The sequence below is a fragment of the Lampris incognitus genome, chromosome 15, assembly GCF_029633865.1.
Source record: "Lampris incognitus isolate fLamInc1 chromosome 15, fLamInc1.hap2, whole genome shotgun sequence".
Classification (NCBI taxonomy): Eukaryota; Metazoa; Chordata; class Actinopteri; order Lampriformes; family Lampridae; genus Lampris; species Lampris incognitus.
Genome location: NC_079225.1, coordinates 35591551 through 35616876, shown reverse-complemented (window position 1 = coordinate 35616876; position 25326 = coordinate 35591551). Strand labels below are relative to the sequence as shown.

General features: G+C 42.6%; 3 protein-coding genes and 1 pseudogene across 4 annotated transcripts; 2 read left to right on the top strand and 2 right to left on the bottom strand.

Annotated features, from left to right (window-relative positions):
- Window positions 1–5280: 5280 nt before the first annotated feature.
- Window positions 5281–5929, bottom strand: LOC130124924 (selenoprotein T2-like; annotated as a pseudogene).
- A 2226-nt stretch (window positions 5930–8155) lies between these two features.
- LOC130124923 (gap junction Cx32.2 protein-like) lies at window positions 8156–9986 on the bottom strand. 2 transcript variants are annotated; one of them, XM_056294277.1, is made up of 2 exons: window positions 9851–9986; window positions 8156–9241 (listed from the first exon to the last, which is right to left on the bottom strand). In XM_056294277.1, the coding sequence occupies exon 2, from the start codon at window positions 9226–9228 to the stop codon at window positions 8455–8457; it is 774 nt and encodes a 257-aa protein (XP_056150252.1). In that variant the 5' UTR covers window positions 9229–9241; window positions 9851–9986; the 3' UTR covers window positions 8156–8454. The 2 variants fall into 2 exon arrangements, with proteins under 2 accessions (XP_056150252.1, XP_056150253.1); XM_056294278.1 differs by having other exon boundaries at window positions 9804–9856.
- A 2887-nt stretch (window positions 9987–12873) lies between these two features.
- LOC130125175 (gap junction Cx32.2 protein-like) lies at window positions 12874–16360 on the top strand. Its single transcript, XM_056294658.1, has 2 exons — window positions 12874–12925; window positions 14840–16360. The coding sequence occupies exon 2, from the start codon at window positions 14856–14858 to the stop codon at window positions 15747–15749; it is 894 nt and encodes a 297-aa protein (XP_056150633.1). The 5' UTR covers window positions 12874–12925; window positions 14840–14855; the 3' UTR covers window positions 15750–16360.
- Window positions 16361–17694: 1334 nt separating this feature from the next.
- On the top strand, window positions 17695–25095 carry gja1b (gap junction protein alpha 1b). The gene is made up of 2 exons (XM_056294657.1): window positions 17695–17986; window positions 21736–25095. Exon 2 carries the CDS (start codon window positions 21752–21754, stop codon window positions 22919–22921), a length of 1170 nt encoding a protein of 389 aa, XP_056150632.1. The 5' UTR covers window positions 17695–17986; window positions 21736–21751; the 3' UTR covers window positions 22922–25095.
- The last annotated feature ends 231 nt before the right edge of the window (window positions 25096–25326 follow it).

Sequence of the window (25326 nt, the reverse complement as noted above, 5' to 3'; positions counted from 1 at the left end):
CGACAGAAGTGTTGTCAATATTGTTAGGAATCTTAAGCTTCTTACAAGCACTGACAAAGTTGGTTCCTCGATCGGCATGGATGAGTTTCACTGAACCCCTGCTGGCAAGGAAACACCTGAGGGCATTGATGAAGCTCCACACATCTAGAGACTCGATGACCTTGATGTGAACAGCTCTTACACTCGTGCAGGCAAAAAAAAAAAAAAACTGCCCACCGCTTACTCTGAGCGAGGCTACCCCTTGTCTGGCTGAAGATACTGTCCGTGGGCCGAAAACATCCAGGCCAACATTCGTGAATGGAGGTTCAGTAGAAAGGCGATCTGCTGGAAGGTCCGCCATCTTCTGTTTCTGAGGTGTGTCATGAATTTTAGGCATGTGACGCATCCATGAATAACACTGCTAACCCGCCTTTTGCCACCGACTATCCAGAGACCAGCAGCACATAAGGCACCCTCGGTGAACAGTCGTCCCTGGTGTTGAGTTTTCTCGTGGTAATACCTGACCAGAAGTGTTGCTTTAAGGTGCTTGCTAGGAATGATGAGAGGAGTTTTCTCTTCTTGCTGGAGTTCGGCTTCTCTGACATGACCTCTGACCCTCAGAAGGCCATAAAGGGGTCTAAGGCTTTGAGAGGACTTTCTTAAGGCTCTTCTCCCCATGGCCTCTGTTACTCCAGAGCAGGTCTGGAGAGAAAATGGGAAGGTGGGGCCTTGGACATTGAAGGCATCAAAGAACTCAAAACAAGCTAAGGATCTATTGCTATGCTCGTTCTTAGGCCTGGAGCGGTACGACTCAAAATGGTGTGTGAGCTCATCCCACTATTCTCCACGTGTCACACCACGATGCTTTCAGTCAGACACCCCACTCTGTGGAGTTCACCGCCTGATTACTGCAACAAAATTAAAGGAGACCGCTCCTGGGAACTCCCTGGGTTCGCTGAGGGAAATGAAAGAAGCCTTATTATTGTCTAGGACATAACACAAATATATAAACACAGTTGTCAGTTGTCTGTCTGTTTTACTAGAAGTGTACATGATTTAAAAAGGATTAAAAGGAAAAAATCCAAAACTTTTATTTCAATATCTACATTGGACTTCCTCCGGGTGCTCCGGTTTCGTCCCACAGTCCAAAGACATGTAGGTCAGGTGAACCGGCCATACTAAATTGTCCCTAGGTGTGAATGTGTCGGCCCTGTGATGGCCTGGTGGCCTTCCAGGGTGTCTCCCCACCTGCCGCCCAATGATTGCTGGGATAGGCTCCAGCTTCCTGCTACTCTAATCAGGATAAGCGCTTGGATAATGGGTGAATGGATGGATGGATTTCATACAGTTCAGAACCTAGTCATTATTAAAATTCAACTTACCTAAGCTTTAATGCAAGAACAGAGCAGCATAGCACTTTAATTAAAACTCGTGAATTCATATTTTAGGCTATATTATTCACAACCTCATTATTACAATTGAGTCTGTATGACATACAAACAATTCAGATACATGCAGATTTTAATACACTTTATCAGTAACAATGTACGATAACCAACTCACCTCGGGAGATAAGGGCTGCACAGATGGCAGGCTGCTGCTCAAGAACCAGGAAGAGCAGCTCAGGGGCGCTTTTCCATCGGACAACAACAAATTAGCTTTTGTTGTGGAAGGTCCAGCATCCTCTGGTTTGTCTTCAGTGCATCCGCGGTGCTTCTGTGGCAGAGGGCGGAAATCCTCCGAACCGTCACAAACACTTGAGCAACAGCTGTCAGTTACAGGGCATGCTGTGACGCGAGGTTCAGTATTTGCACAAAACACCGAATGTGTTGATAACCAGTCAGCTCAACTAGTCATATTTGATCCATTGTCAGTAACGACTACTAGGTCTTTTTCAGTAAGCTAACGGTGCCTCTAGGGTTTGCTTTCTGCCGCCGTCCACGCTGCCCGCCATTTTCCCTGCTGCTGCTGCTGCTGCTGCATATGCTGCTACTTATTCTTCTTCGTCTCCATTGAAAAATATTTTCTGACGTTTCAATTTGACAAAAAATAGACAAATAGAACAGAAAAAAAGACCAGGGCAATTAGTTCCATGCCAGAAATGTACAAACAGAATAAAAACAAAAAAACAAAAAAACAAAAACAAAACAACAAACGAAACAACAACAACATATGGACCCACACAAGAGGTCTACTTGATCAGGTATAATCCTGAAGAGTTTGCATACATTAATAGTTTTGGTTACTATCTTATTACAGGTTTTTAAATGTAGCAGAGTTTGAAGACATATACTTAGATCTGTTTGTTTAAATGTTTCATAAGATGGTAACTTCTTCAAAATTTTCATTTTATGAATATAGAATTTTGCTAAAATAATGAGCAAGTTAATGACATATTGTTCATTGCTGGAGAAATTAGGATTGTTGAATATCAATAACAAATCATGCTTTTTGGTGAAATGTCCTTATCAAAATATGTTTTAAGATCCAAAAATATGTTTAAGAGCCAGAGTTTCTTCTTCTTCACCACCAGTTTACCCTCATTCACCCTCATTCATTTGTTAAGCGCCACCACGTGGAGTCATGAAGTAGTGACTCTGGTAAGTCAAATTGGTGGGGGGAATCCGTTTAGAGCACCTGCATATTTTAATTAGAAATTTCGATATTTGGCGCCAGTCTATCGATAACGTATCGCAAGAGGAAGTAATACAATATATTCCTGTATCGATATTTTGTCTCATCCCTAGAAATAAATAATATACTTTTAATTTGAAATAATTTTCTTTCGCTCTGCAGCTGTTACACTGGAGCCCCCCAAGGTTCAATCTTTAGCCCTATCCTTTTCTCAATTTTATATAATATACCTCCAAGGTGTGTTATTCATATGGATATTGTTTAATGATACACAGCTCTACCTGACTGCTAATTCGAAAGTGTTTTCCTCTATCATTGCTTCTACTAGAAATATGTCATACTGGTCTGAAGGGGGAATATCTTGTAATGCTCACGAAGGACAATTCTGAATCAAGTTTATTTTGCTGTTAAATCAATAGGGTTTTTTTTCTGCACAGAATTAGAAACAGGGGCCTATGGTGCAAAAAGATAAGAAATCTAGGGGTGATTTTGATTGTAATTTCAAATTTAATCTCGATTTTATTGTTTGATCCTCATAAAAATATTGATAAAGTAGATTGGATTGTTTCAGAAAAAAAATGCGCTACAAATACCATTGTTTTGAGCAGATTAAATGAATGTCATGCACTTTTTACTGGCATCTTAATAAAAAATCATTTGTTTGCAACTAATAATATATGGGCAATGAAAACTTGTTGAAATGTAGCTACTAGCTATTCGCATAATCACTAGAAACAGCTATACAGTAAGGAAATATAGTATAATCTCTAATTCAGTGTCATTGCACTAGCTACCTAACACTAGCACTAGCCTGAGATCTGTAGACCAAGTCATTATCAATGTTCAGAAAGCTAGCCTCAGTACTGGAGGGTCTAACGGCTTAGCCAATGGGGCCACTTTGGTTTTGAAACAGCCAACAGGAGCTCAGATTAGTGTTGTCAACAGTTTCTTATAGAAAACTTACAAAAAAAAAATGTTTGGCCTCTTTTTTTACAGAGCCCCTAAGGGGACATGGACGATTTTTTTTGGTGAACTATCTCTCGTGCGCACGACATACCAACTGGTGCTCACGAGATACTAACTGGTGCTCACGAGTTAGCACGAGATAGTTAACAAAATAAAAAATTCGCCCATGTCCCCTTAGGGGCTCCGTACTTTTTCTATCAATCGTTCAGATTTATTTTGATTTTTTTTAATCTCTTGTGATCCCTTGCTTTTTTTCTATTGCTATTCCATTGCTCATTGCATTGCATTTTAGTTACCTGTGGAGCATGTCGTTCATCTTGTATTTAAAAGTATTATTAAAATAAAGCCATTAATGTCATTGTTGATGTTGGTGTTATGGTTTTACTATTTTAAAGTTAGATAATTTCCAAGTAACAAGGCAATTAACCAGAAATTGTAAAATATTACAGGAATTGCTTAAAACATTCTAATTTATTAGAAACCTTGATTAATTCTCCTGATTAATTAATATTAATTAATTTAGGGTAAACACAGCTGCAGCTAATAACAGTAACATTCGATTTTGGTGTATCAGCACCACTTATCCTTACTCAGGGTCATGGGGATGCTGGAGCCTATTCCAGCAGTCATTGGGCAGACAGCACTAATAATTGTCAGTTACTATTAATATTAACTATTTGGTGCATCTATATCCAAGACTCATTTTTTGTTAATTATTAGCTGCAGCTGTGTTTATCCCGTTATGCTAACGTCACAGAGTACCAAGACCAGCCTGCCATGTTTTTAACCTTTACATGGTTTTTAACCTGTACATTTTTATTTTTTTTAATTTTGATATACTTTAATGATCCCGTAAGGAAATTACGCTCTGCATTTAACCCATCCTATCTGTGTAGTGAGGAGCATTGGACAGCCGCCGTGCAGCGCCCGCAGACCAACTCCAGTTCGTCTTGCCATGCCTCAGTCAGGGGCACAGACAGGAGTATTAACCCTAACATGCATGTCTTTTAGATGGTGGGGGAAACTGGAGCAATCAGAGAAAACCCACCACAGACACGGGGAGAACATGCAAACTCCACCCAGAGGACAACCTGGGATGACCCCCAAGGTTGGACAACCCTGGGGTTCGAACCCAGGACCTTCTTGCTGTGAGACGACATCACTAACCACTGGGCCACCGTGCCACCAAGGGATTATGAGTACTTTGGGATCAAACAGATGTTGAGCATCGGTAATATGTGGAGGCAGTGCAGGCAAGCCAGATGGGTTAGGAATGGAGGCAAAATAAACATCGGTAATTAAGGGCAAAACTATAAAATAATGGTAAAAATCGATTCTAGACAACTGCTCGTCTACTTTGCCTCATTATATTGTCTGTTTACCAAATTTCTATGGAAAACCCAACTTCAACTGCAGTGACAGCACATGAGTTTGATGGAACCAGGTAACTTCACCCAGTTCGGCCAAGGATAAGGACAGGCGGGTTTAAGAGCTTATATTCAAAGACAACGATGGCTGTGGCAGCGGTGTAAACCGGGCAGAAGGAGCACTTGTTTTGTGGCAGTGGACATTCAGCCAGGCCAGACAGAGAACTGCTTTGAGGCCAGGCCTTCATTAGTGCCAGCAGACAAGGTAGTCTCACTGAGCCAGGACACCAGAACATAGCACACCTGCTTGTCTTCAGCCTGATTCTCAGCAGCACTACGAGGAAGGGAACACCATCTGGTCCACCTGGTTCATCTTCATGTGGTTGTCAAGGATCTGGAAGAGCTCCTGGATGTTGGGAATGTAGCCTGACTGCAGTCTGGACCAGATGGGGACATCGTTGAGTGTGATCTCAAATGCTCCAGGAAGAGGGTCTCCAGCATGTTACTGAGGAAGAATGCCATCAGACATGAGAAGATCTTGTTCTCCTGGCTCCAGGTCCAGGCCCGCAGTGTAGCCACGGCCAGCAGGAAAAAGGGGTTCTGTCCATTCACTATCAGAGTGATGGCAAGCAGCTTGAAGTAGGAGAAGAAGTTACCTGTATATTCGTTGAGGGGTGTCGGAGGGTAGTTCTCTCCCTCAATGCGGATGTCTGGGTACAGCTGGCTGATAGAGCGAGAGTACTCCTGGAACACCTTGCTGTACCCTCAGGAGATGCAGTACTGGAATTTATGTAAGGCCTGAGGTACAGGCTTTGTTTGGCCGCCTTCAGAGTATCGGGGTCCCGCAGGCCATCGGTCACTGAGCCGAGGCTCTCTGAGGCCGGGCTTTGACTCATCCTCCTCCCGATATAGATGTCTCGGACCATCACCACTGTAAACAGTAGAAGAGCCATCAGGATGCCCGTCTGAGTGTATTCAGCCATGTCAAATGGCCACCGGGACCAGAGTCCCCGGAAAACACACTGTTATTATGTGCAAGTTTCTCTGGAACTGCCAGGAAACATTTCCGTGGATGTCAGCAAACTCACTAAAATAGCCTTGGATCTAGTTACTCTTTGTGTATTATGATAGCATAACATTCTCATATTGATATGTGGGCTATAAGTAAATCAAGACAGTCTATGCTTCCAGTTAGAAACATGATATTAGATGCACAAGCACAAAATCTAGACTAGTAATATGGACATCATGGAAATTTGACATGTTGCTTGCAAACAGTCATGCATGTTTAGTCATGCTTGTCATGCTGTTATCCAAGATGATCCTAACCAGAGAGAGGTGATCACAAATGAATGGTGTTGGATGTGTGTTCCAGCTGAGATGTCCTTTAAATATGTTGTTACTTTGAGCACATTCATATAAATTTCTACTGTTTTTAAAATACCCCCTTTTTAGGGGAACTGTTATGCAACACTTCTTTATTCTACTACTGCTACTACTACTACTACTGCTATTACTTTCGGCTGCTCCCATTACGGGCCACCACAGCGGATCATCCATTTTCATTTCTTCCTGTCCTCTGCATCGTCCTCTGTCAAACCAGTCACCTGCATGTCCTTCCTCACCACATCCATAAACCTCCTCTTTGGCCTTCCTCTTTTCCTCCTCCCTGGCAGCTCCATATTCAGCATCCTTCTCCCAATATACCCAGCATCTCTCCTCCACACAGGTCCAAACCATCTCAATTTTGCTCTCTTGCTTTGTCTCCAAACTGTCCCACCTGAGCGGTCCCTCTAATATACTCATTCCTAATCCTGTCCTTCTTCGTCACTTCCAATGAAAATCTTAGCATCTTCAACTCTGCCACCTCCAACTCCACCTCCTGTCTTTTCATCAGTGCCACTATCTTCAAACCATGTAACGTAGCTGGTCTCACCACCATCTTGTAAACCTTCTTTTTAATCTTGCTGGTACCCTCCTGCCGCAAATCACTCCTGAAACTCTTCTCCATCCACTCCACCCTGCCTGCACCCTCTTCTTCACCTCTCTTTTGCGCTCCACGTTACTTTGGACAGTTGACCCCAAGTATTTAAACTCATACACCTTCATCCTCACCAATCCGCTGTCCTCTCTCTCATTCACACATAGGTATTCGGTCTTGCTCCTACTGACTTTCATTCCTCTTCTCTCCAGTGCATACCTCCACCTCTCCAGGCTCTCCTCAACCTGCACCCTACTCTCACTACAGATCACAATGTCATCCGCAAACATCATAGTCCACGGAGACTCCTGCCTGATCTCGTCCGTCAAACTGCCCATCACCATTGCAAACAAGAAAGGGCTCAGAGCCGATTCTTGATGTAATCCCACCTCCACCTTGAACCCATCTGTCATTCCAACCACACACCTCACCACTGTCACACTTCCCTCTTACATATCCTGCACCACTCCTACATGCTTCTCAGCAACTCCCGACTTCCTCATACAATACCACACATCCTGTCTCAGCACCCTGTTATATGCAACACTTCTTTATTCTGCTAGAGTTTTAACAAACAGCCATTGGATTTGCCGTATACTGTGTACATGACTAAATTATATATTGTGGTCTATAGTTGATTAACTGAAATACATTTTAGACTTCTTCTGAAAGAAGAAGTCAGTTTTACAGTTTTTAGTTATCTAAGGATTGTGGGAGGAAAACTGACAGAGACTAAGCAAAAATGAGGAGAACAAACATATGATTCAAGACAGTATATGGCCTTACAAGCCATGAAAACCATGTAGAATCTATCTTATAACTTACTGTTACTTCTCCCCAAAACTAGTCTGCATATCTTATGAAATTGAAAAAAATAAAAACTTGGCTTTTTTAAGAAAAGTTTTAGAGAATTCATAAAAGCTTTTCAAAAAGACTTTTCAGTGGGCACCGGTGCTATGATTAAGATGCAGGAAATGATGAGAGGAAATCTGAAGTGGGATTATAGCTCAGTAGCCATTTCCTCTTCTGCTATTTTGAGTCAGCAAAGGAAAGGCACTGGTCATTCACAAACTATGGCACTGTGTTTCAACAGAGCTCTGTAAAAAACAAAAAACAAAACAAAAAAACACGCAAAAACAATCACAGTTGTGTTGTCATGGCCCCTGGTTATCGTCACTACATTAATTTAAGAGAACATATGTGGGAGAACGACACATTTATCGGTGGTTTTAAAGTTTGTTTAATGCAATGAGCAATGATGCATGATCAAATTTATTTTCACACATTCACTTTCAAATCACAATTCATACTACACACATAACATCTCTGAAGTGAAAAGCAGACAGCTTGCATTAAAAAAAACAAACACAAAATGGGCCTCACAGTCAGCAGAGTAAAAAGTAACAGATAATTTGTGCCTGCCCCTTTAAGAAAGCAATGCGATACTCAAATTCATCACATTAAGTGCAAGTGTACAGTTCATATGTAAAGACAGAGCTCTTCCCTGTAATGTAGCTGTCTAAACTTTCAGCAAAACGTTGGTGTCGTAATGGCTCTGTGTGTCAGTTCTTTCAAAGAGTGCATCTCTTCTGAGGGTGGGCATCCGCTGTTCCTTCTCTTCCTCTGGCTGATCTTTGAGACCATCAGGTAGAACAGTTCGACGATGTTGAGGATCAGCGAGACGAAGGCCATTACCAGCATGAAGATGATGAAGATGCTTTTCTCTGTGGGCCGGGTGATGAAGCACTCTACGGTTCCCTTGCATGGGTAGCCCTCGAACGTGATCTTGGGTGGCATGAGGATGAAGCCGTAGAGGTAGTACTGGCCCACGATGAAGGCCACCTCCAGCATAACTTTGAAGAAGAGCTGGATTATATAGCTGGCCAGCAGGGTGCCCTTGAGTTCAACTTTGCCGTGCTCGTCCGAATACTTTGGTACTTTTGCCCACCCGTTCTTATATGTTTTCAGCTCCTGTTTTCTCCTAATTTTGTTTTCCCTGCGGATGACAAGCATCACGTGACCCAGGTAGATCAGTGTCGGCAATGAGACAAAGAGGATTTGAAGGACCCAGAAGCGTGTGTGTGAAAGTGGGAAGGAGCGGTCGTAGCAAGCGTTCCTGCAACCGGGAGACTTTGTGTTACAGTCCATGTTACCTTGCTCATCTCCCCACACTTTGTCCAAACCGGCAGCCAGAATAAAGAGTCTAAACAGAAATAGGACACTCATCCACACCTTTCCGATGATTGTGGAGTGTGACTGCACCTTGTCCATCAAGGACGACAGAAACGACCACTCTCCCATGATGAAAGTGTGACTGCAGACAGAGGAGAGAGTACAAACGTGTGAATGAAAAAGAAATGTACATAAACATAGCTTGTTGTTTTGGGATAACATGTTCAACTTGGGAGCAACATGTTGTTTCTGCAGTAATCCTTTACACAGACGATGTTTATCCTGACCAAGAACACTTGTGACCCGGGTGAGGGCTGCTGCCTAAAATCAAAATATCCATCCATTCATTATGTCCAGAAAATTAGAAAAAAATCAGACAAACGTGCTTAATTTTTTTTCCTCCATCCATTATCCAAACCGCTTATCCTGCTGTCAGGGTCGCGGGGATGCTGGAGCCTATCCCAGCAGTCACTGGGCAGCAGGCGGGGAGACAGACACCCCGGACGGGCCGCCAGGCATCTTTTTCAATTGTACACAAATTAGACTAAACTAATCCTACTTCACCAGTTGCCCACATGGAGGTACTGAGACAGCATTAAAACATTGTTTGCATACTGTAATTATAACGACCACTGATCAACTACTTATGGAGTGACTGACTGTAATAAAGTGATATTAGATGTATTATTTATAAACATATTTACCATTTAATGAGACAGTAATGGCTCAAATCTTGAGAAAGTGTCCCTACCTCAAATGTGAGTGCTGACTCCTTCAACCAGTTCCCGTGTAATAAAGTTCCGCCTTTGTTTCTCTTCCCTCTTATAGTTTGCATGCTTTGAGTTGCAGAATCATCAAAGCCCTCTTCAGAACCAGTTGAATCCGCCACTTGCTGACTCTTCACACTGAATCGTCACGTACACCTCCCAATACGCCACCCTAAACATCACTACGGGGGAGCAGTCACTCCGAAATGACAAACTATGTTGAAATCACAGAGAAATCATGAGAAATCAGACGCTGTCTGGATGGTGGTCAGATGACCTTATGACCATAAGGTCACCTTTTTGGACACGGCATTTTTCTTATTGCATGTCTCTGGACCTGTGCTACTGCATATGGATCACACGGGTCTCAAGTAGGAAAGGTAGATGACTTGAGGAAGATGTATTAAGTTCATGTAGTCACTGTTTTACCAAAACACATTATTTTTGTCATCTTTTAGCAGGGTAGCGTAGCATAAAAGAGGTGCGGCAAAATGTAATAAGAGCGTGGTCCTAAATATAAATACTCAGTTTCAGTGGTTGCTGGTTTGACATCTCATTTGTATGAGAACTGTTCTTTGTGGCGACCAAAAACCTTGGTGTTACATTTGATGCCCGCCTTTCCTTTGATAAGCACATTATAGAAATCACCAAGACTGCCATTTTTCACTCATGTAACATAGCTAAACTTCGGTCTTTCCTGTCCACGGCTGATGCAGAGACTAACACATGCATTTGTTTCATCCAGACTTGAATATTGCAATGGTCTGGTTTCGGGCCTGCCACATGCGAGTACTAAAAGTCTTCAGATGGTTCAGATGCTGCAGCAAGAATCATAACTAAAAAAAAAAAAAAACTAGAAAATCTGACCATATTACACCAACTCTTGCCTCCTTTCCTTGGCTTCCTATCCATGTTAGATCAGAATACAAGGTGCTTCTGCTGACTTATAAAATCCTAAATGGGCTTGCCCCATCCTACCTGTCTGATCTCCTTAAACCGTGCATTACATATCGAGCTCTTCGCTCTCAAAATTACAGGGCTCCTGTGTGTACCCAGTGTTAAAAAGAAGTCAGCTGGTGGCGGGGCCTTTTCCTATTAGGCCCCGTTCCTGTGGAATAACCTGCCTGCTGCCGTCAGACAATCAGAGTCTGTTGAGTCCTTTAAATCGAAAACTTAAAACCCATCTTTTTGCTTTACCCTACAATTAGTTGCCTTTAAGTTGAGTGCTTCACAACCTGTACTGCATGGCGGGTCGGTTTCTGTCTCAGTGAATTTACCAACCACTGTGCTGCCGACGAGTTTATAGAGTCTAGATTATTGACTACTGCAAACTGTTCTCTTCACTCGAGAGTCTTTTCTCTCTCTCTGAATGATATCTTCTCCTTTCTCTTCTTCTGCGTATGTGACTGGTGTGGCGTGAGTCCCCCTTGTGTGTACGTGCAGTCTGTCCTCCCCCCAGGTCTCCATGGTGACAGTGGTCGCCACCTGGATGCTTACTTGGTATCTTCTTCATCACATCCTGTATATGTATCTTGTGAATCCATATAATTTTGTTATCCTGTTAACATGTTGTATCCTTCTCTCTCTCCCGCCAATGTGTGACAAATGTCTTTCCTTGTCTCTCCTCCCGTGTATGTGAATGGTGTGATGTGAGTCTCCCCTGTGTGCATGTGTACTCTGTCCTCGTGTCCGGTCTACATGGTGATGCTGGTCGCGTGGCTCGGGTCCCGGGCTGTTCCGGTGGCGTCTGGACACTGCTTGACATCCTCCTCATCGTATTCTTCATATATTTTATAATTCCATTATAATTGTGTTATCCTCTTTCAATGTTGTATTGTGTAAATTGTGTAAACACAACGTCCATTGCACGTTGTCCGTCTTGGGAGAGAGATCCCTCCTCTGTTGCTCTCCAGAGGTTTCTCCCTATTTTTTCTCCCCGTTAAAGGTTTTTTTTTAGGGCGTTGTTCCTTATCCGACATGAAGGTCAAAGGACAGGATGTTGTGTTGCTGTAAAGCCCTTTGAGGCAAATTTGTAATTTGTGATAATGGGCTATACAACTGGCTCCTTTCGAAGCGTCGAAAGGAGCCAGTTGAGGTGGTTCGAGCATCTGGTTAGGATGCCTCCTGGACACCTTCCTTTGGAGGTTTTCTGGGCGCGTCCAACTGGGAGGAGATTCCGGGGTAGACCCAGAACTTGCTGGAGGGACTACATGTCCAATCTGGCCTGGGAACGCCTTGGGATCCCCCAGGAGGAGGTGGAGGGCGTTGCTGGGGAGAGGGATGTCTGGAGTGCCCTACTTAACTTCCCCGGAAAAGCGGCTGAAGATGAGATGAGATGAGATGAGATGAGATGAGATGGGCTATACAAATAAAACTGACTTGACTAATGTCTAATTTTCCCTGGAGCGTTCACATGAAGGCCAGAATTCATTAAACATACTTTCACAGTATTGTTTTTTTTTTTTTTTGATAAATCATTTTTTTAGGACGGAGCTGTGTGGCCCAGGCTTAGGCCTGTGATGCCAATCTGCGTTGCCGTCCTGTTTCAGAATAAAAGCTCCGTGGAGGGGACGCTGAGCTAAGTCTATCCGAACCCTCTTGAAGTGGGTTATATTTTCACATCCTTGTTTCGTTGAAATACATAAACTTTTTTTTTTTTCTTGCCAGTTTCAGTTCCCCCCGGTGAATTCATCGGGAACTGTTGGATAATTAGTTGTGTAGAGTATGTCAAAATGGGAGGAAGGTGGAAATACTTTCATGTTAAATAATAGATGAGGGAGTGAATTGAGTCACAGAAGTCATGAAGTCATCTTAACAGGAAAAAGGGAATATCTTTTTTCTTCGACACCATGTGAAGCTTGATTTCGACTGAGAAAGGGGAACTTGTGACATGCACACAGACGCTCCAACAGCTGAGTCAGCCAGACCGACACACAGACCCCACGGGGTGCAAGAGTATATAAGTATCCCCTGGCCATGACGACAAGTCATTCACCGCGTTCCTTCCCCCTCTTTGGTGGGCCGATGACTATGAATTTCTAATACCTGAAGCCCCTCTAGTGAGTACATTTTGTATTTCTACTACTTGACAATAACATTGAATCAAAACAGTAACATGACTTTTTTGTTTTGTTTTTTTAATATATTTTTCATCAGAATAGCATGTTAGTTAGGAATTTATTTATTTTTTATAGTGTCCCTGAAACAAGTCAGTAGCTAGTCAACATTATTTCTCCTTCATGTATCCATAGCCATGTCTTGCAGATCATGTTGCCTCTTTTATCAGTAATGTCAGGAAACACAAGACTTAATGCTGATGTTGCATCAGCGTGACGACTGACTGCTGGACCAGCTCATTTGTAAAACTGACATGTTTGCACTCTTTGTATCAAAACAAACACTCTTTTATTTCTCTACCAGATAGATAGATAGATAGATGGCTAGATGGATAGATAGACAGATAAATAGATAGATAGACTGACAGATAGATGGATGGATAGATAGATAAACAGTCAAGTCAATTTTATTTGTGTAGCCGAATATCACAATAGATAATAATAATAATAATAGATAATAATAATAATAATAATAGTAATAGATGATGATGATAATAATAATAATAATAATGATAATAGACAGACACAGACAGACAGACAGACAGACAGATAGACAGATAGATAGATAGATAGATAGATAGATAGATAGATAGATAGATAGATAGATAGATAGATAGATAGATAGATAGATAGATAGATAGTCAAGTCAATTTAATTTGTATAGCCGAATAGCACAATAGATAATAATAATAATAATAGATAATAATAATAATAATAATAGTAATAGATGATGATGATAATAATAATAATAATAATAATGATAATAGACAGACACAGACAGACAGACAGACAGACAGACAGATAGATAGATAGATAGATAGATAGATAGATAGATAGATAGATAGATAGATAGATAGATAGATAGATAGATAGATAGATAGATAGTCAAGTCAATTTAATTTGTATAGCCGAATAGCACAATAGATAATAATAATAACAACAACAATAATAATAATAATAATAGACAAACCGACAGACAGATAGATAGATAGATAGATAGATAGATAGATAGATAGATAGATAGATAGATAGATAGATAGATAGATAGATAGATAGATAGATAGATAGATAGATAGATAGATAGATAGATAGATAGTTAGCTGAACGGATGGCTGAATGGATGGATGGACAGACAGAGATACAGATAGATAGATAGATAGATAGATAGATAGATAGATAGATAGATAGATAGATAGATAGATAGATAGATAGATAGATAGATAGATAGATAGATAGATAGATAGATAGATAGATAGATAGATAGATAGATAGATAGATAGATAGATAGATAGATAGATAGATAGATAGATAGATGAACAGACAGACGGATTGACGGACAGACAGACAGACAGTTGTAGATTAGGGTTCCCATGTATTCCAGAAAAACTGAAAAATTTCTAAATGTATAGACTACTTTACCAGTCATAAAAAAATCCTTTAAAATTCTCATACGGCCTGGAAAAATTATCGAGGTCATGGAAAATTGTAAAGTTAGGTTGCAAATTTATTTTGCAGGGTTAATATTTAGTCTGCATATTTCTTGCATAATTTTTAGCTGAGCTCACATATTTTTGTGTCACATTTTTATCCGCTAATATTGTGCATCAGTGTTTGCTGTCTGGGCGGTTACAGTATGGCTGGTGACCAGCTAAAAGTTCCTCAGTTCATTTAGAGACTGACAAGACTTCCACTGATAGTTAGTACTGAATAATATGACCTTTCCTGAACAACTGTATAGGTATATATATATGTATATGTATATATATATATATATATATATATATATATATATATATATATATATATATATACATGTATATTAATTTCTTGTCTGTGTATTTCTCCTTTAATTAACAGACACTAATTTTCAGCCATGGGGGACTGGTCCTATCTTGCTAGTCTTCTGGACAAGGTCCAGTCTCATTCCACTGTGGTCGGTAAGGTCTGGATGAGTGTGCTCTTCCTATTCAGGATATTAGTCCTGGGAGCGGCTGCTGACAATGTGTGGGGGGATGAACACTCAGACTTCTTCTGTAATAACCAGGAACCGGGGTGCCAACATGCCTGCTACAACTGGATGTTCCCCATTTCATACATCCGTTACTGGGTGCTTCAGATCCTCTTCGTCTCCACGCCGACTCTGGTCTATTTGGGCCACGCCGTCCATGTCATCCACAGAGAGAAGAGGCTGAGGGAGCAGCTGCAGAACAAAACAGAAGGCGCTCTCTTTCTCAAGAAGCCCAAGTATACAGATGACAGAGGGAAGGTGAAGATCAAGGGGATTCTCCTACGCAGCTACCTAACCCAACTGGTCTTCAAGATCCTCCTGGAGGTCGGGTTCGGCGTAGGCCAATTCTACATCTTCGGTCCGATCTTCTTGGTCTCCTTCTTTCACTGTAAACAGAGCCCGCCTTGTGCCCTCTCCAGTGGTGCTGAGTGTTTCATATCACGTCCGACGGAGAAGACCATCTTCATCATCTTCATGCTGGTGGTGGCAGGCGTCTCGGTGCTCCTCAACATCATCGAGATCATCTACCTCCTCTGTGCCTGGAAGAAAAGGGGAGCTGACAAACATATTTATAACCTGCAGCCTCCTTTTAGCTTACAGCAGCCGTACGTCCACAGCCCGTCCGGTCCGGCGTGGGCAGCCCAGGTGAACAGCCGGCACGGTGGAAGTTTTCCCTCGCCTCCCCCTCAACAGGAGCTACTGGACATCTGCAAGGACGACAGCTGCAGTGACCTAGTCAGTAAAGAGAAACACACGTGATGAGGCTTGATAGGTTTGACTTTAAAGTTGTACTTTTTACTTCTCGGCTATCAAATGCTAGGCTTGTTATTGCACTTGGCCATTGTGTTGGTGCCATTCATGTCCCCTTGACTGCGTGAAAGAAACAGGCACTCTTCTCTTCTCCTGTATTAACTTGTGATTTCAGCATATGTGTGTTCTTAATATGTTGTTTGAATCCTGAAGATGCAAGAATGGCTTTGCACTGCAGTGTGTGTGTTTCCTTTGAGACCACCGTCCTATAAGTTCTTCTGCATTTGTGACTGATTAAGGTTTTAAGGTCTGTGGGGAATGGATTTATGTTTACCCAAAACTGACTTTTTTATTTACTTTACATGCATAGTATTTTAAACGTAGCTGCTTCTCCTCTTTATATGGGTTGTTATTAGATTTGTATTGCACTGGACTGGTGGGGCGTTTTCAAGTACAGAGGACATGAACTTCATTCAACACAAACCTTTCCAAGCATTTCAAGTGGACTTGCTGCTCCACAACGACAGGGAAAGGCTTCGAAAAGTGTTCATATGTCTGTCTTATTTGATGAGTAAAGTTTGTTAAGTCGAGTTTTGTTGACAGTTTCAGTTTTTATCTCCACAAACAGTTTCACATCCAACACAATCCCTTCACATCCAACCCAATCCCTTCACATCCAACCCAGTCCCTTCACATCCAACCCAGTCCCTTCACATCCAACCCAATCCCTTCACATCCAACAAGGTGTATTTGTTGGTTTAATGGTTCAAGTTAAATAAAACTTTGTGTGTGTGTGTGTGTGTGTGTGTGTGTGTGTGTGTATTGGTCTAGTGTCTTGTCAATCCCACATGCATGCACACATTAAACTGTTAAATCCCTGGCACAAGATGTTACTTCTATGTCTGGTAAATTAATAATAACAATAACAACAAAAACAACAACAACAACAACAAAAATAATAATAATAATAATAATAATAATAATAATAATAATAATAATAATAATAATAATAATAATAATAAAAGCGGCACAGTGGTTAGCACGGTCGCCTCAGAGCAGGAGGGTCCTGGGTTCGAGCCCCGGGGTAGTCCAACCTTGGGGGTCGTCCTCTGTGCGGCGTTCGCATGTTCTCCCCGTGTCTGCGTGGGTTTCCTCCGGGTGCTCCGCTGTCCTCCCACAGTCCAAAGACATGTAGGTCAGGTGAATCGGCCGTACTAAATTGTCCCTAGTTGTGTGTGTGTGTGTGGGGGGGGGGGGGGGCTGTGATGGCCTGGCGGCCTGTCCAGTGTGTCTCCCCGCCTGCCTCCCAATGACCGCTGGGATAGGCTCCAGCATCTGCGAGACCCTGGGTAGGACACATGTTTTGGATAACGGATGGATAAGAATAATAATACATGAAATCGCAGAGGTTGGTCACTGGGTGGCGCCATTAGCTTGGCGATGAGTGTACAGTGGCCGGACTCCAGTGAGAGAGCAGCGTCTTGTCTTGCAGGTGACCGGACTCAGTACTCATCCCTCAGTAGTCACTGCATTAGCAACTTTCCCCTCGCGCTTCATTCAGCAGGCAGCGGTTCGACTAGTCGACCACGAAGACACGAACCAACAAGTGGCCTCCAGCTGATAAACCCAGTCTAACAAGTCAGGTCTTATGCAAGTCCTCCTGTCCCTCCGCACAGCGCAGTAGTCCACAACGGGACTGCCCTGTCCCCCCGAGTCCGTCTCTAACGTGCTTTTTCTTTTTCTTATTTTAACCGCCAATTCTTTTCTCACCCCATTCAGTTTATACACCCGGCAGTCGGTCGTGTTCGGTCTGGGAAAAGTTGAGCAGAACGTAAAACCAGGCCTCAACCCAAAGTGGTCGGTCAAATTGCCCCTCCTAAAAAAAAAATGAAAAAAAATCCAAAAGAAAAAAAAGATTTAGGAGCAGTGCTTTAAATGGTCGCCCCCCCTCCCCCCTCCCCCTTTAAACTTCCCTTCAGAAGTGTCGGTAACTCGACAAAGCGGCCACGGACGAGGATGCAAAGGAGGTCTGAAGTCTTGACGTATGGGGTCAGCTGACTCCAAACTTTCCTCCTCATCCACTCTTGGGCCCGTGCGAGCACTCTTATAAGCACGGCGAGTTGGACAAGTTGGACTCAGTTTCCCCCCCGGTCCCAAACTTGGATTTCAAGACAGCAAGTGATTTCAAAGGATTGCCGGAGAAAGTGCCTTTGGGCTCTCTTCTCGCTCTCTGTAACTCTTCCCAGGTAAGGTGTGAGTAAACTTGACATGTTTTTTCCCTTCTTCCTCCTCTGCGGTGAAGGAGCCACATCTCGTCCCCGCCGCCCGTCACGAAAGTCGACTTCTGACTAACTTCGGTGCGCTCCGGAGGAGGCGCGCCGTAACTTTTTCCTACGGTAACGTCCCGGGACAGGCTTCTTATTCATCCATCTTTGACTTTTCTTTTCTTCTCTTTTCTTTTCTCTTTTCTTTTCTTCTTCTCTTCTCTTTTCTTGGCTGTTGTTTTATTACACCGCCCCGTCTTAAACGCTTTAACCACGTATTCCCGCTTTTTCCCAAGGAAAACTCGCAGACTTGCCTGGTCCGCTTATCTTTTTTCCCGACTATTTTGTCTTTTCCACTTGGGAGACTTCCTTTGTCCCCCTTTCCCAAGCCCCTGCCGGGCCACCTCCTGGTTTCGGACCGTGTTGCACGTTCCGCCGCCAGACATGTAACACGCAGGCTTCAGTTGGCTGAGAGCAGCCCGTGCGGTAAAGGGCGCGCGAGACCCCGACGCGCTTATTACTCATTTGCGGGATTAGCGTCCGCTTCACTGATCAAAACGAGATTAAATTGAACACGTCTTAGTCAGATACACGTCAGGTGGTTTTATAATGGGGTTTTTTCTCTTTCTTTCTTTCTTTCAACGGTTTTCTGTATATTATGCTTGCTGTATTTAACTTTTTAAAAAAAATGTATTTGATGTAATGAAATGAGAGCCCACAGTGAGGGGGAGGCTCCTGTCTGCACTTGGGGGCTTTAATTTTCTGGCATCAGTGGACATTTTGGAGTTTGTCTTTCAAAAGGAACGAAAGCCGTTATATTCAAAACCTAATAACCACAGGTTCCTATAACAAAAAAGATATTCGAGCAAAGTATGAGTCAGATGGTGTGATTATAGAACTATGCACACTATGCTAGACATATTTCAGAGTTTTTCTTATTAGATCCGTTTTATCTCATCGTTATTAAAGGGTAATCAATGCTTTCCTAAGTATTTCAAAATTTCAAGTTGGAGAAGGACGATCTAGCTTCATCTGAGGGTCATTGTCTCCTAGGGGTCAGCTAAAGCAGCGGTCCTATTGTTCCAGGACCGTCTTGGCTCTTTTCCACCCCGGGGGTCCCGAGAAACGGGGCCACCGGCTCACTGGTGTAGAAACTGGCGGGATATTTGGTGTCTGGAGCGAGACCTTTCCCCGAATTGAGGTCAATGTTACCGATCAAATGTGGATCAGCGCCTCCATTATTTTTCTTTTTTGAGGCTGAAGACTACTCACTTGAGGGGGGGTAATGAATAGGCAACCTAGTCTACAGGTTTGAGATATACTGTATCTGCTATAGAATATATGAGAGCACATGCTGTTAGTTGGTAGACCATGAGGATTAGACTAAAGCTCTCTGCATGACCCTGAGCAACCTCCACACTGCACTATGACAGGGATAATGCATTCCTCTCTTTATTTCCATTGCATTTCCATGTGTTCATATAGTTGGACGTTTTCTCTCCACATCATTCGGCCCTTCTCCAAAACACCTACACTAATGTTATGATAGTCCTAAAACAGGAGGCCAGTTATATTACTTGCATTAATCATAATCAGCTTTACATTAATGCTTATTTCACATGTCAATTCCTGCCATCTATGGCATCTATAAAACTATAGATGGAATAAATGGGCACTTTTAACCAAAGGGGACGCTAGTACGCACGATCTGAGGAGAAACAGCACACTACAGACTGAGGCATACAGAAAGTAATAGACTAGTCTGCTCATATTAGTTGTAAGCCAACGACAAAAAAACGATATGTGTGCAAGAAAATTCATTTAAGGAAACTTGGGGTGGAATTTGCTGAATTCTCCATGAAACGTGACCCTTCTGGACACTGGTCTGGAGTCATCTCTTATTTTGCCATGCTGTGCTGGATTAATCTTGGGGCGTGCAGCTCAGCTGATTCCAGACCGTTTTTTTTTTTTGAACGGGGCTGTTTTGCCCAAAGCCCATCATGTTTCACAGCTCTCTGTAGACTCTGTAAAGAGAAGCAGACCGGATTCTTTTGTCTACAGATTTGCCTTTTTCACCACAACTAATTGAGGAAATTGAAGAGACGATCACGCCATAGAGCGGCATTCTTCGTGCAGTCCCACCCCAGTCCAGTCCAACCGTTGGGCTGGCACAGCGATGTTCACTAAATCCCGGTGGAGGCACTGAACCCTTTGACCTTTCTGTCCAGCAGATGGGATTGGGCCTCCACTCTCCAGAGGAAGCATCTCTTTGGCCTCCTTATTCAATTCAGCCCACGCTGCTTCGTTAGATAGCCATCCTTAACTTACACATTCATTTTTGTCATTTATTTTCTTCGGTGATAGAGGAGAAAAAGCAACAAAAAATATTACAACAATATGAAAAAAAAAGTACAGGTGGTGTAAATACAAACCACACGCTCCCAAAACTCCTTTTCGCTCACAACGATTCATGGAAAAGGGAGGCAAATTAAAGATAAGTGGGCTCAGTCGCTCTGCTCTTACTTACAATAATCTACGATTGGCAATGGTGAGTAAAATTTGGGACAGATGTGAAATAAAGGTAGTTGGGATAAAGGCTTTCCTATTTTTCCTGCAGTACGCTGAAAATAAAGACATGGAAAAATGGTGGTATTGTATGTGTGTGTGTGGGAGGGGTTGAAGACATTGCTGTAAGTCATAATAACTAGTTAACGTCCGCACATGGTGGGCTGCAGAGTTCCTCGAAAAGGCCCTGACAGCCCAAAGCTGTGCAAGCCCACATTCGGTAGGTATCCTTCCTTGACCTCATGCAAGTCAAAGGCGACGTTTAGCCGAGCTCGACGTCTGTTTTCGGGAAAACGTCAGCGTTGTCTTGTGTTTGTCTGAGGGCAAATGGGACGGAAAATGTTTGACTGCAACCCAGTCTGAAATGAATATTGTATAAACTGCTCGCGACCAAAAGTGATGCCTCACAATCGGGGAAAAGCAATCCATGCTAGCAACTGCATCTGGCTATGAGAGAGGTCTAATTGTACACCAAGGGAGCGTTTTACTTTTAAGATTCTCTCAACACCAAACGAGACCAAAACTATGCGTCTAAACATGCACGATATCTTCAACTTTCCCTCCACATCCTTCATTTTTGCATTCTTCCCTGTTTATTGGAGTTGTTAACCAACAATGGGCTGATGAAAACCAGCTCATGGGTCCAGGTTTTTATAGTCATGCTGATGAAAGGGATTCGCTCTGTTTGTTTGTGCGAATGTCTCTTAAACATTTTACACCGCGCCTACCCAGCTCACTTTTATGATATGTGTTACTAGAGCATCCGAAGAGACACGCAGCATCTCTCAAAGGTGCTTCTGAGCGTGATGAGCTGGGGTTTCTAAACTTTCAAGGGACATTTCAAGACAAATATCAACACATCTCTTGGTTTGATAGTCTTACTTTGGCCCTAAACTAGGTATAAAGGCCTGATAGATACAGTCATGATGGCATCAATTTAATACATCTTTTTTTCCCTAATTTTGATAATTGGATTATTTTTTTTGTTTTGTTTTTGGGACACTCTGCTTTTGACATCTTATTTCATAAAGGGCAGTTTTCTAGTTTTCATCAACAATATACAAGTCCTGACCCTTTGCTCCATCCCACAGGGTCAATGTGAGAGTTTGCTTGATGTTTTCAAGTCATTTACCACCTCCCCCACCCTGTTCTCTCTGTTTCTCCAGCTAACACTCCTTGAGGATGGGTGACTGGAGTGCTCTGGGTCGTCTGCTGGACAAGGTCCAGGCCTATTCCACAGCTGGAGGCAAGGTCTGGCTCTCCGTCCTCTTCATCTTCCGGATCCTGGTCCTGGGCACTGCCGTGGAGTCAGCCTGGGGAGACGAGCAGTCTGCCTTCAAATGCAACACCCAACAGCCCGGTTGTGAGAACGTCTGCTATGACAAGTCTTTCCCCATCTCACACGTCCGCTTCTGGGTTTTGCAGATCATTTTCGTCTCCACACCCACTCTCCTCTACCTGGCTCATGTCTTCTACCTGATGAGGAAGGAGCAAAAGCTTAACAGGAAGGAGGAGGAGCTCAAGGCTGTGCAGAACGACGGCGGGGATGTTGACATCCCGCTGAAGAAAATCGAGATGAAGAAGCTGAAGCACGGACTGGAGGAGCACGGCAAGGTGAAGATGAAGGGGGCCTTGCTGAGGACCTACATTGTCAGCATCTTCTTCAAGTCCATCTTCGAGGTGGGCTTTCTCATGATCCAGTGGTATATGTATGGCTTCAGCCTGGCTGCAGTCTACACCTGCGAGCGGTCGCCCTGCCCCCACAGGGTGGACTGTTTCCTGTCTCGGCCCACAGAGAAAACGGTTTTCATCATTTTCATGCTGGTGGTCTCGCTGGTCTCCTTGCTGCTCAACGTCATCGAGCTGTTCTACGTCTTTTTCAAGAGGATCAAAGACCGCGTCAAGGGCAAACAGCAGCCCACGCTCTACCCTGGTGGAGGTACCCTGAGCCCGACCCCCAAAGAACTGTCCACCACCAAGTATGCTTACTATAATGGCTGCTCCTCCCCAACTGCCCCACTCTCTCCAATGTCCCCACCCGGGTACAAGCTGGCTACAGGTGAGCGAGGAACCGGCTCGTGCCGTAATTACAACAAGCAAGCCAACGAGCAGAACTGGGCCAACTACTCGACGGAGCAGAACCGGCTCGGCCAGAACGGCGGTGGCAGCACTATTTCAAACTCCCACGCACAAGCCTTTGATTTCCCAGATGATACCCATGAGCATAAGAAACTGTCATCCTCAACTGCGGGACATGAGATGCAGCCGCTGCCACTGATGGACGCCAGGCCGTGCAGTCGGGCAAGCAGCCGGATGAGCAGCAGGGCACGACCAGACGATCTAGATGTCTAATCCCGAACCCCCCCACCTTCCTGTCTCCTACCTGCCATGTGTCCACTGAAGCAAGTGGAGGTTTGGCCACAGCCAGAGAAACCAGGAAGTGCACGGAGAAAAAGTTACCGATAGAGGAGGCGGGGCTAACCTCAATCACTGTCTTCAACCTAGAGACTCTTAGTCGATAAAAGAGACATAAAAAAATGTTACTTAACACTGTCGGAGGTACTACAATGTGTTTTTAGTGATGACTTTTACTGAAACTTTTTTTAGTGGAGCTAACCCAGCTTTAACAAGGCAGAACAGCAGGAATGGTGTAAGAGTCTTCCTAACAGTAACTGGTCCTTACAACAGTATTGTTTTGTTTTTTGTTTTTCAGTGCAACATAAGAGGGCTTCTCTCTGTCTCACACACGCACACACACACACACACACACACACACACACACACACACACACACACAAACACACAACATTCCACATTAGAAAGATTGCACTCCAGTATAAGATAGCCTCTTTACAGTGGCTCGACTTGTCGGCCACACTTTGCGTAGAGTCGCTCTTGTGCTCGTGTATGTAAGACTCAATGTGTGAATCAGCATTATTTATACAGTTCTCTCCATTTTTATGTTCCTCATAACTGTTTAATCTCATTTCCCGTGTTATAATCACACTTGAGTTTAGAAATGGTTACATCAAGAGCATTTCTTTTTTCTTTTTCTTTATTTTTTTTTTGTCGTTCTTCAAGTGCCATTGTGTAGACAAAAGTGCAACGTCATGTTAAGCAACAACCACTTGGATAATAATCCTCATGCCAATCCTTTTCATGTAACTTCTTGTAAAACAGGGTTTCGAGGGGAATGCTCCATATTAGTGTCAATGACTATTTATTTATTGCTTGGCATCTGCAGGACACCCACCACTAAGAGAGAAAAAATAAAATTTGACTACTATTCACAGAAAAGGTCTCATATATTCACAGAGAGAAGATGTAAGGTCACAACCCAAAAACTGCATATTTATTTACAGTGAAATTGAAAAAAAAAGAAAAAGAAGAAGAAGCAATATTTGTTTTTAATTCCCTAAAGGAAAGAGCGTTCAAGTTTTGTCAGTTACAGTGGCTCGTTGTTTCCTGAAAAACTTTGAATTTATGTGAATTGGTGTCCGTTTATGTTTTAACTTTGTGGATTGATTTGTCTTTTTTCCTTTTTTTGAGAAGAGCAGGCCGAAGGTTTTGGGTTCCAGCCTGCTGTAAGGCCAATAACACAGTAACCTTTTTTTAAATTTTTATCTGCTTTTATCTGTGTCCTGGAAACATCTGTTGAAAGAAAGGCTTTATTTTATTTTCCATTCAAAAGTGTTCCGTTCTCTTTATCCTTCTTTTTTTTCGTGGGTGGTAGAGGAAGGGCGTAGAATGAATATGATATGTGTTTTACCTATTGGAGTGAATGATCTTTTTTTGTTTTGTTTTTTTGTTTGGTGGTATTTTTTTGTTTTTCAAACTCAATGTAATCATTGCTGCTTGAGAAATAGATATTTAGTACTGTAAATCAAGCTAACTGTGTCACAATTAAAAAAAATGTGAGTTTTTAGAAGACTGCTTATAGATCTGGACTAATATTTAGTCAATTATATTAAAAAAAAAGAAGAAAAAAAAAGGTATATGCCAATGTAGCTCCACAACCAAACACTAGTAGAATGAATCTAAATTTGGAAGTTTTCATGTTTATTTGTATTTTTTTTTGTTTTGTTTTTGTTTTCAGTGTTTTATTCCTTTCAATTTTGCATCATAGTATGTCGGTACTTACATTTTTTTGTTTCATGGATTTTACAGCTACAATGGCGTTTGCACTGAGATCTTGATGTTAGGGTGTAATATGATACAAATAAAGACCTAGGTGGCAAGTGTTTTCTGATATACATGTTACTAATTTATTCTACAACCCAGAAATCTCCACAGTGCATTCTCTCAGACAGCGCTTTTATTTGACTGCTGGTTGCATCGATCTTGAAAGGCTACGAAGTAAAAACGTCTTCCAGTTACAGTTAGCGGGAGACGAAATTTGTCAGATGATGCCATTCCATGAGGATCCACTGTTGTACAGTGTGTAAGTGCATGATAGCAAAACGAAACTCATTAATCATATCTGTGAAAAGCTATTTTAACCAATAAAGATTTTTTTTCTTTCTTAACGACCCGATTCGTTTGTTTCATCGCAGTCTGGTATCTTGTTGTCCTTTAGTCTGGTTTTCATATTGGTTTTAAGGTGGACATCATAAACTCTGTCCCTGCTCCTTGTTGTTTTCTCATCCCAAATGGGACAAACTCTACATAACCTAGATAAAGCCAAAATAAACCTTTCTTAACGAAAAAAGTGCAGTATTATGGTCGCCATATTGGATAGCAGTCATCTGCTTGCATGG

Bases quoted from the DNA above. Each gene is read 5' to 3' on its own strand.
- LOC130124923 (XM_056294277.1), bottom strand. From the start codon at position 9,228: ATGGGAGAGTGGTCGTTTCTGTCGTCCTTGATGGACAAGGTGCAGTCA.
- gja1b (XM_056294657.1), top strand. From the start codon at position 21,752: ATGGGTGACTGGAGTGCTCTGGGTCGTCTGCTGGACAAGGTCCAGGCC.
- LOC130125175 (XM_056294658.1), top strand. From the start codon at position 14,856: ATGGGGGACTGGTCCTATCTTGCTAGTCTTCTGGACAAGGTCCAGTCT.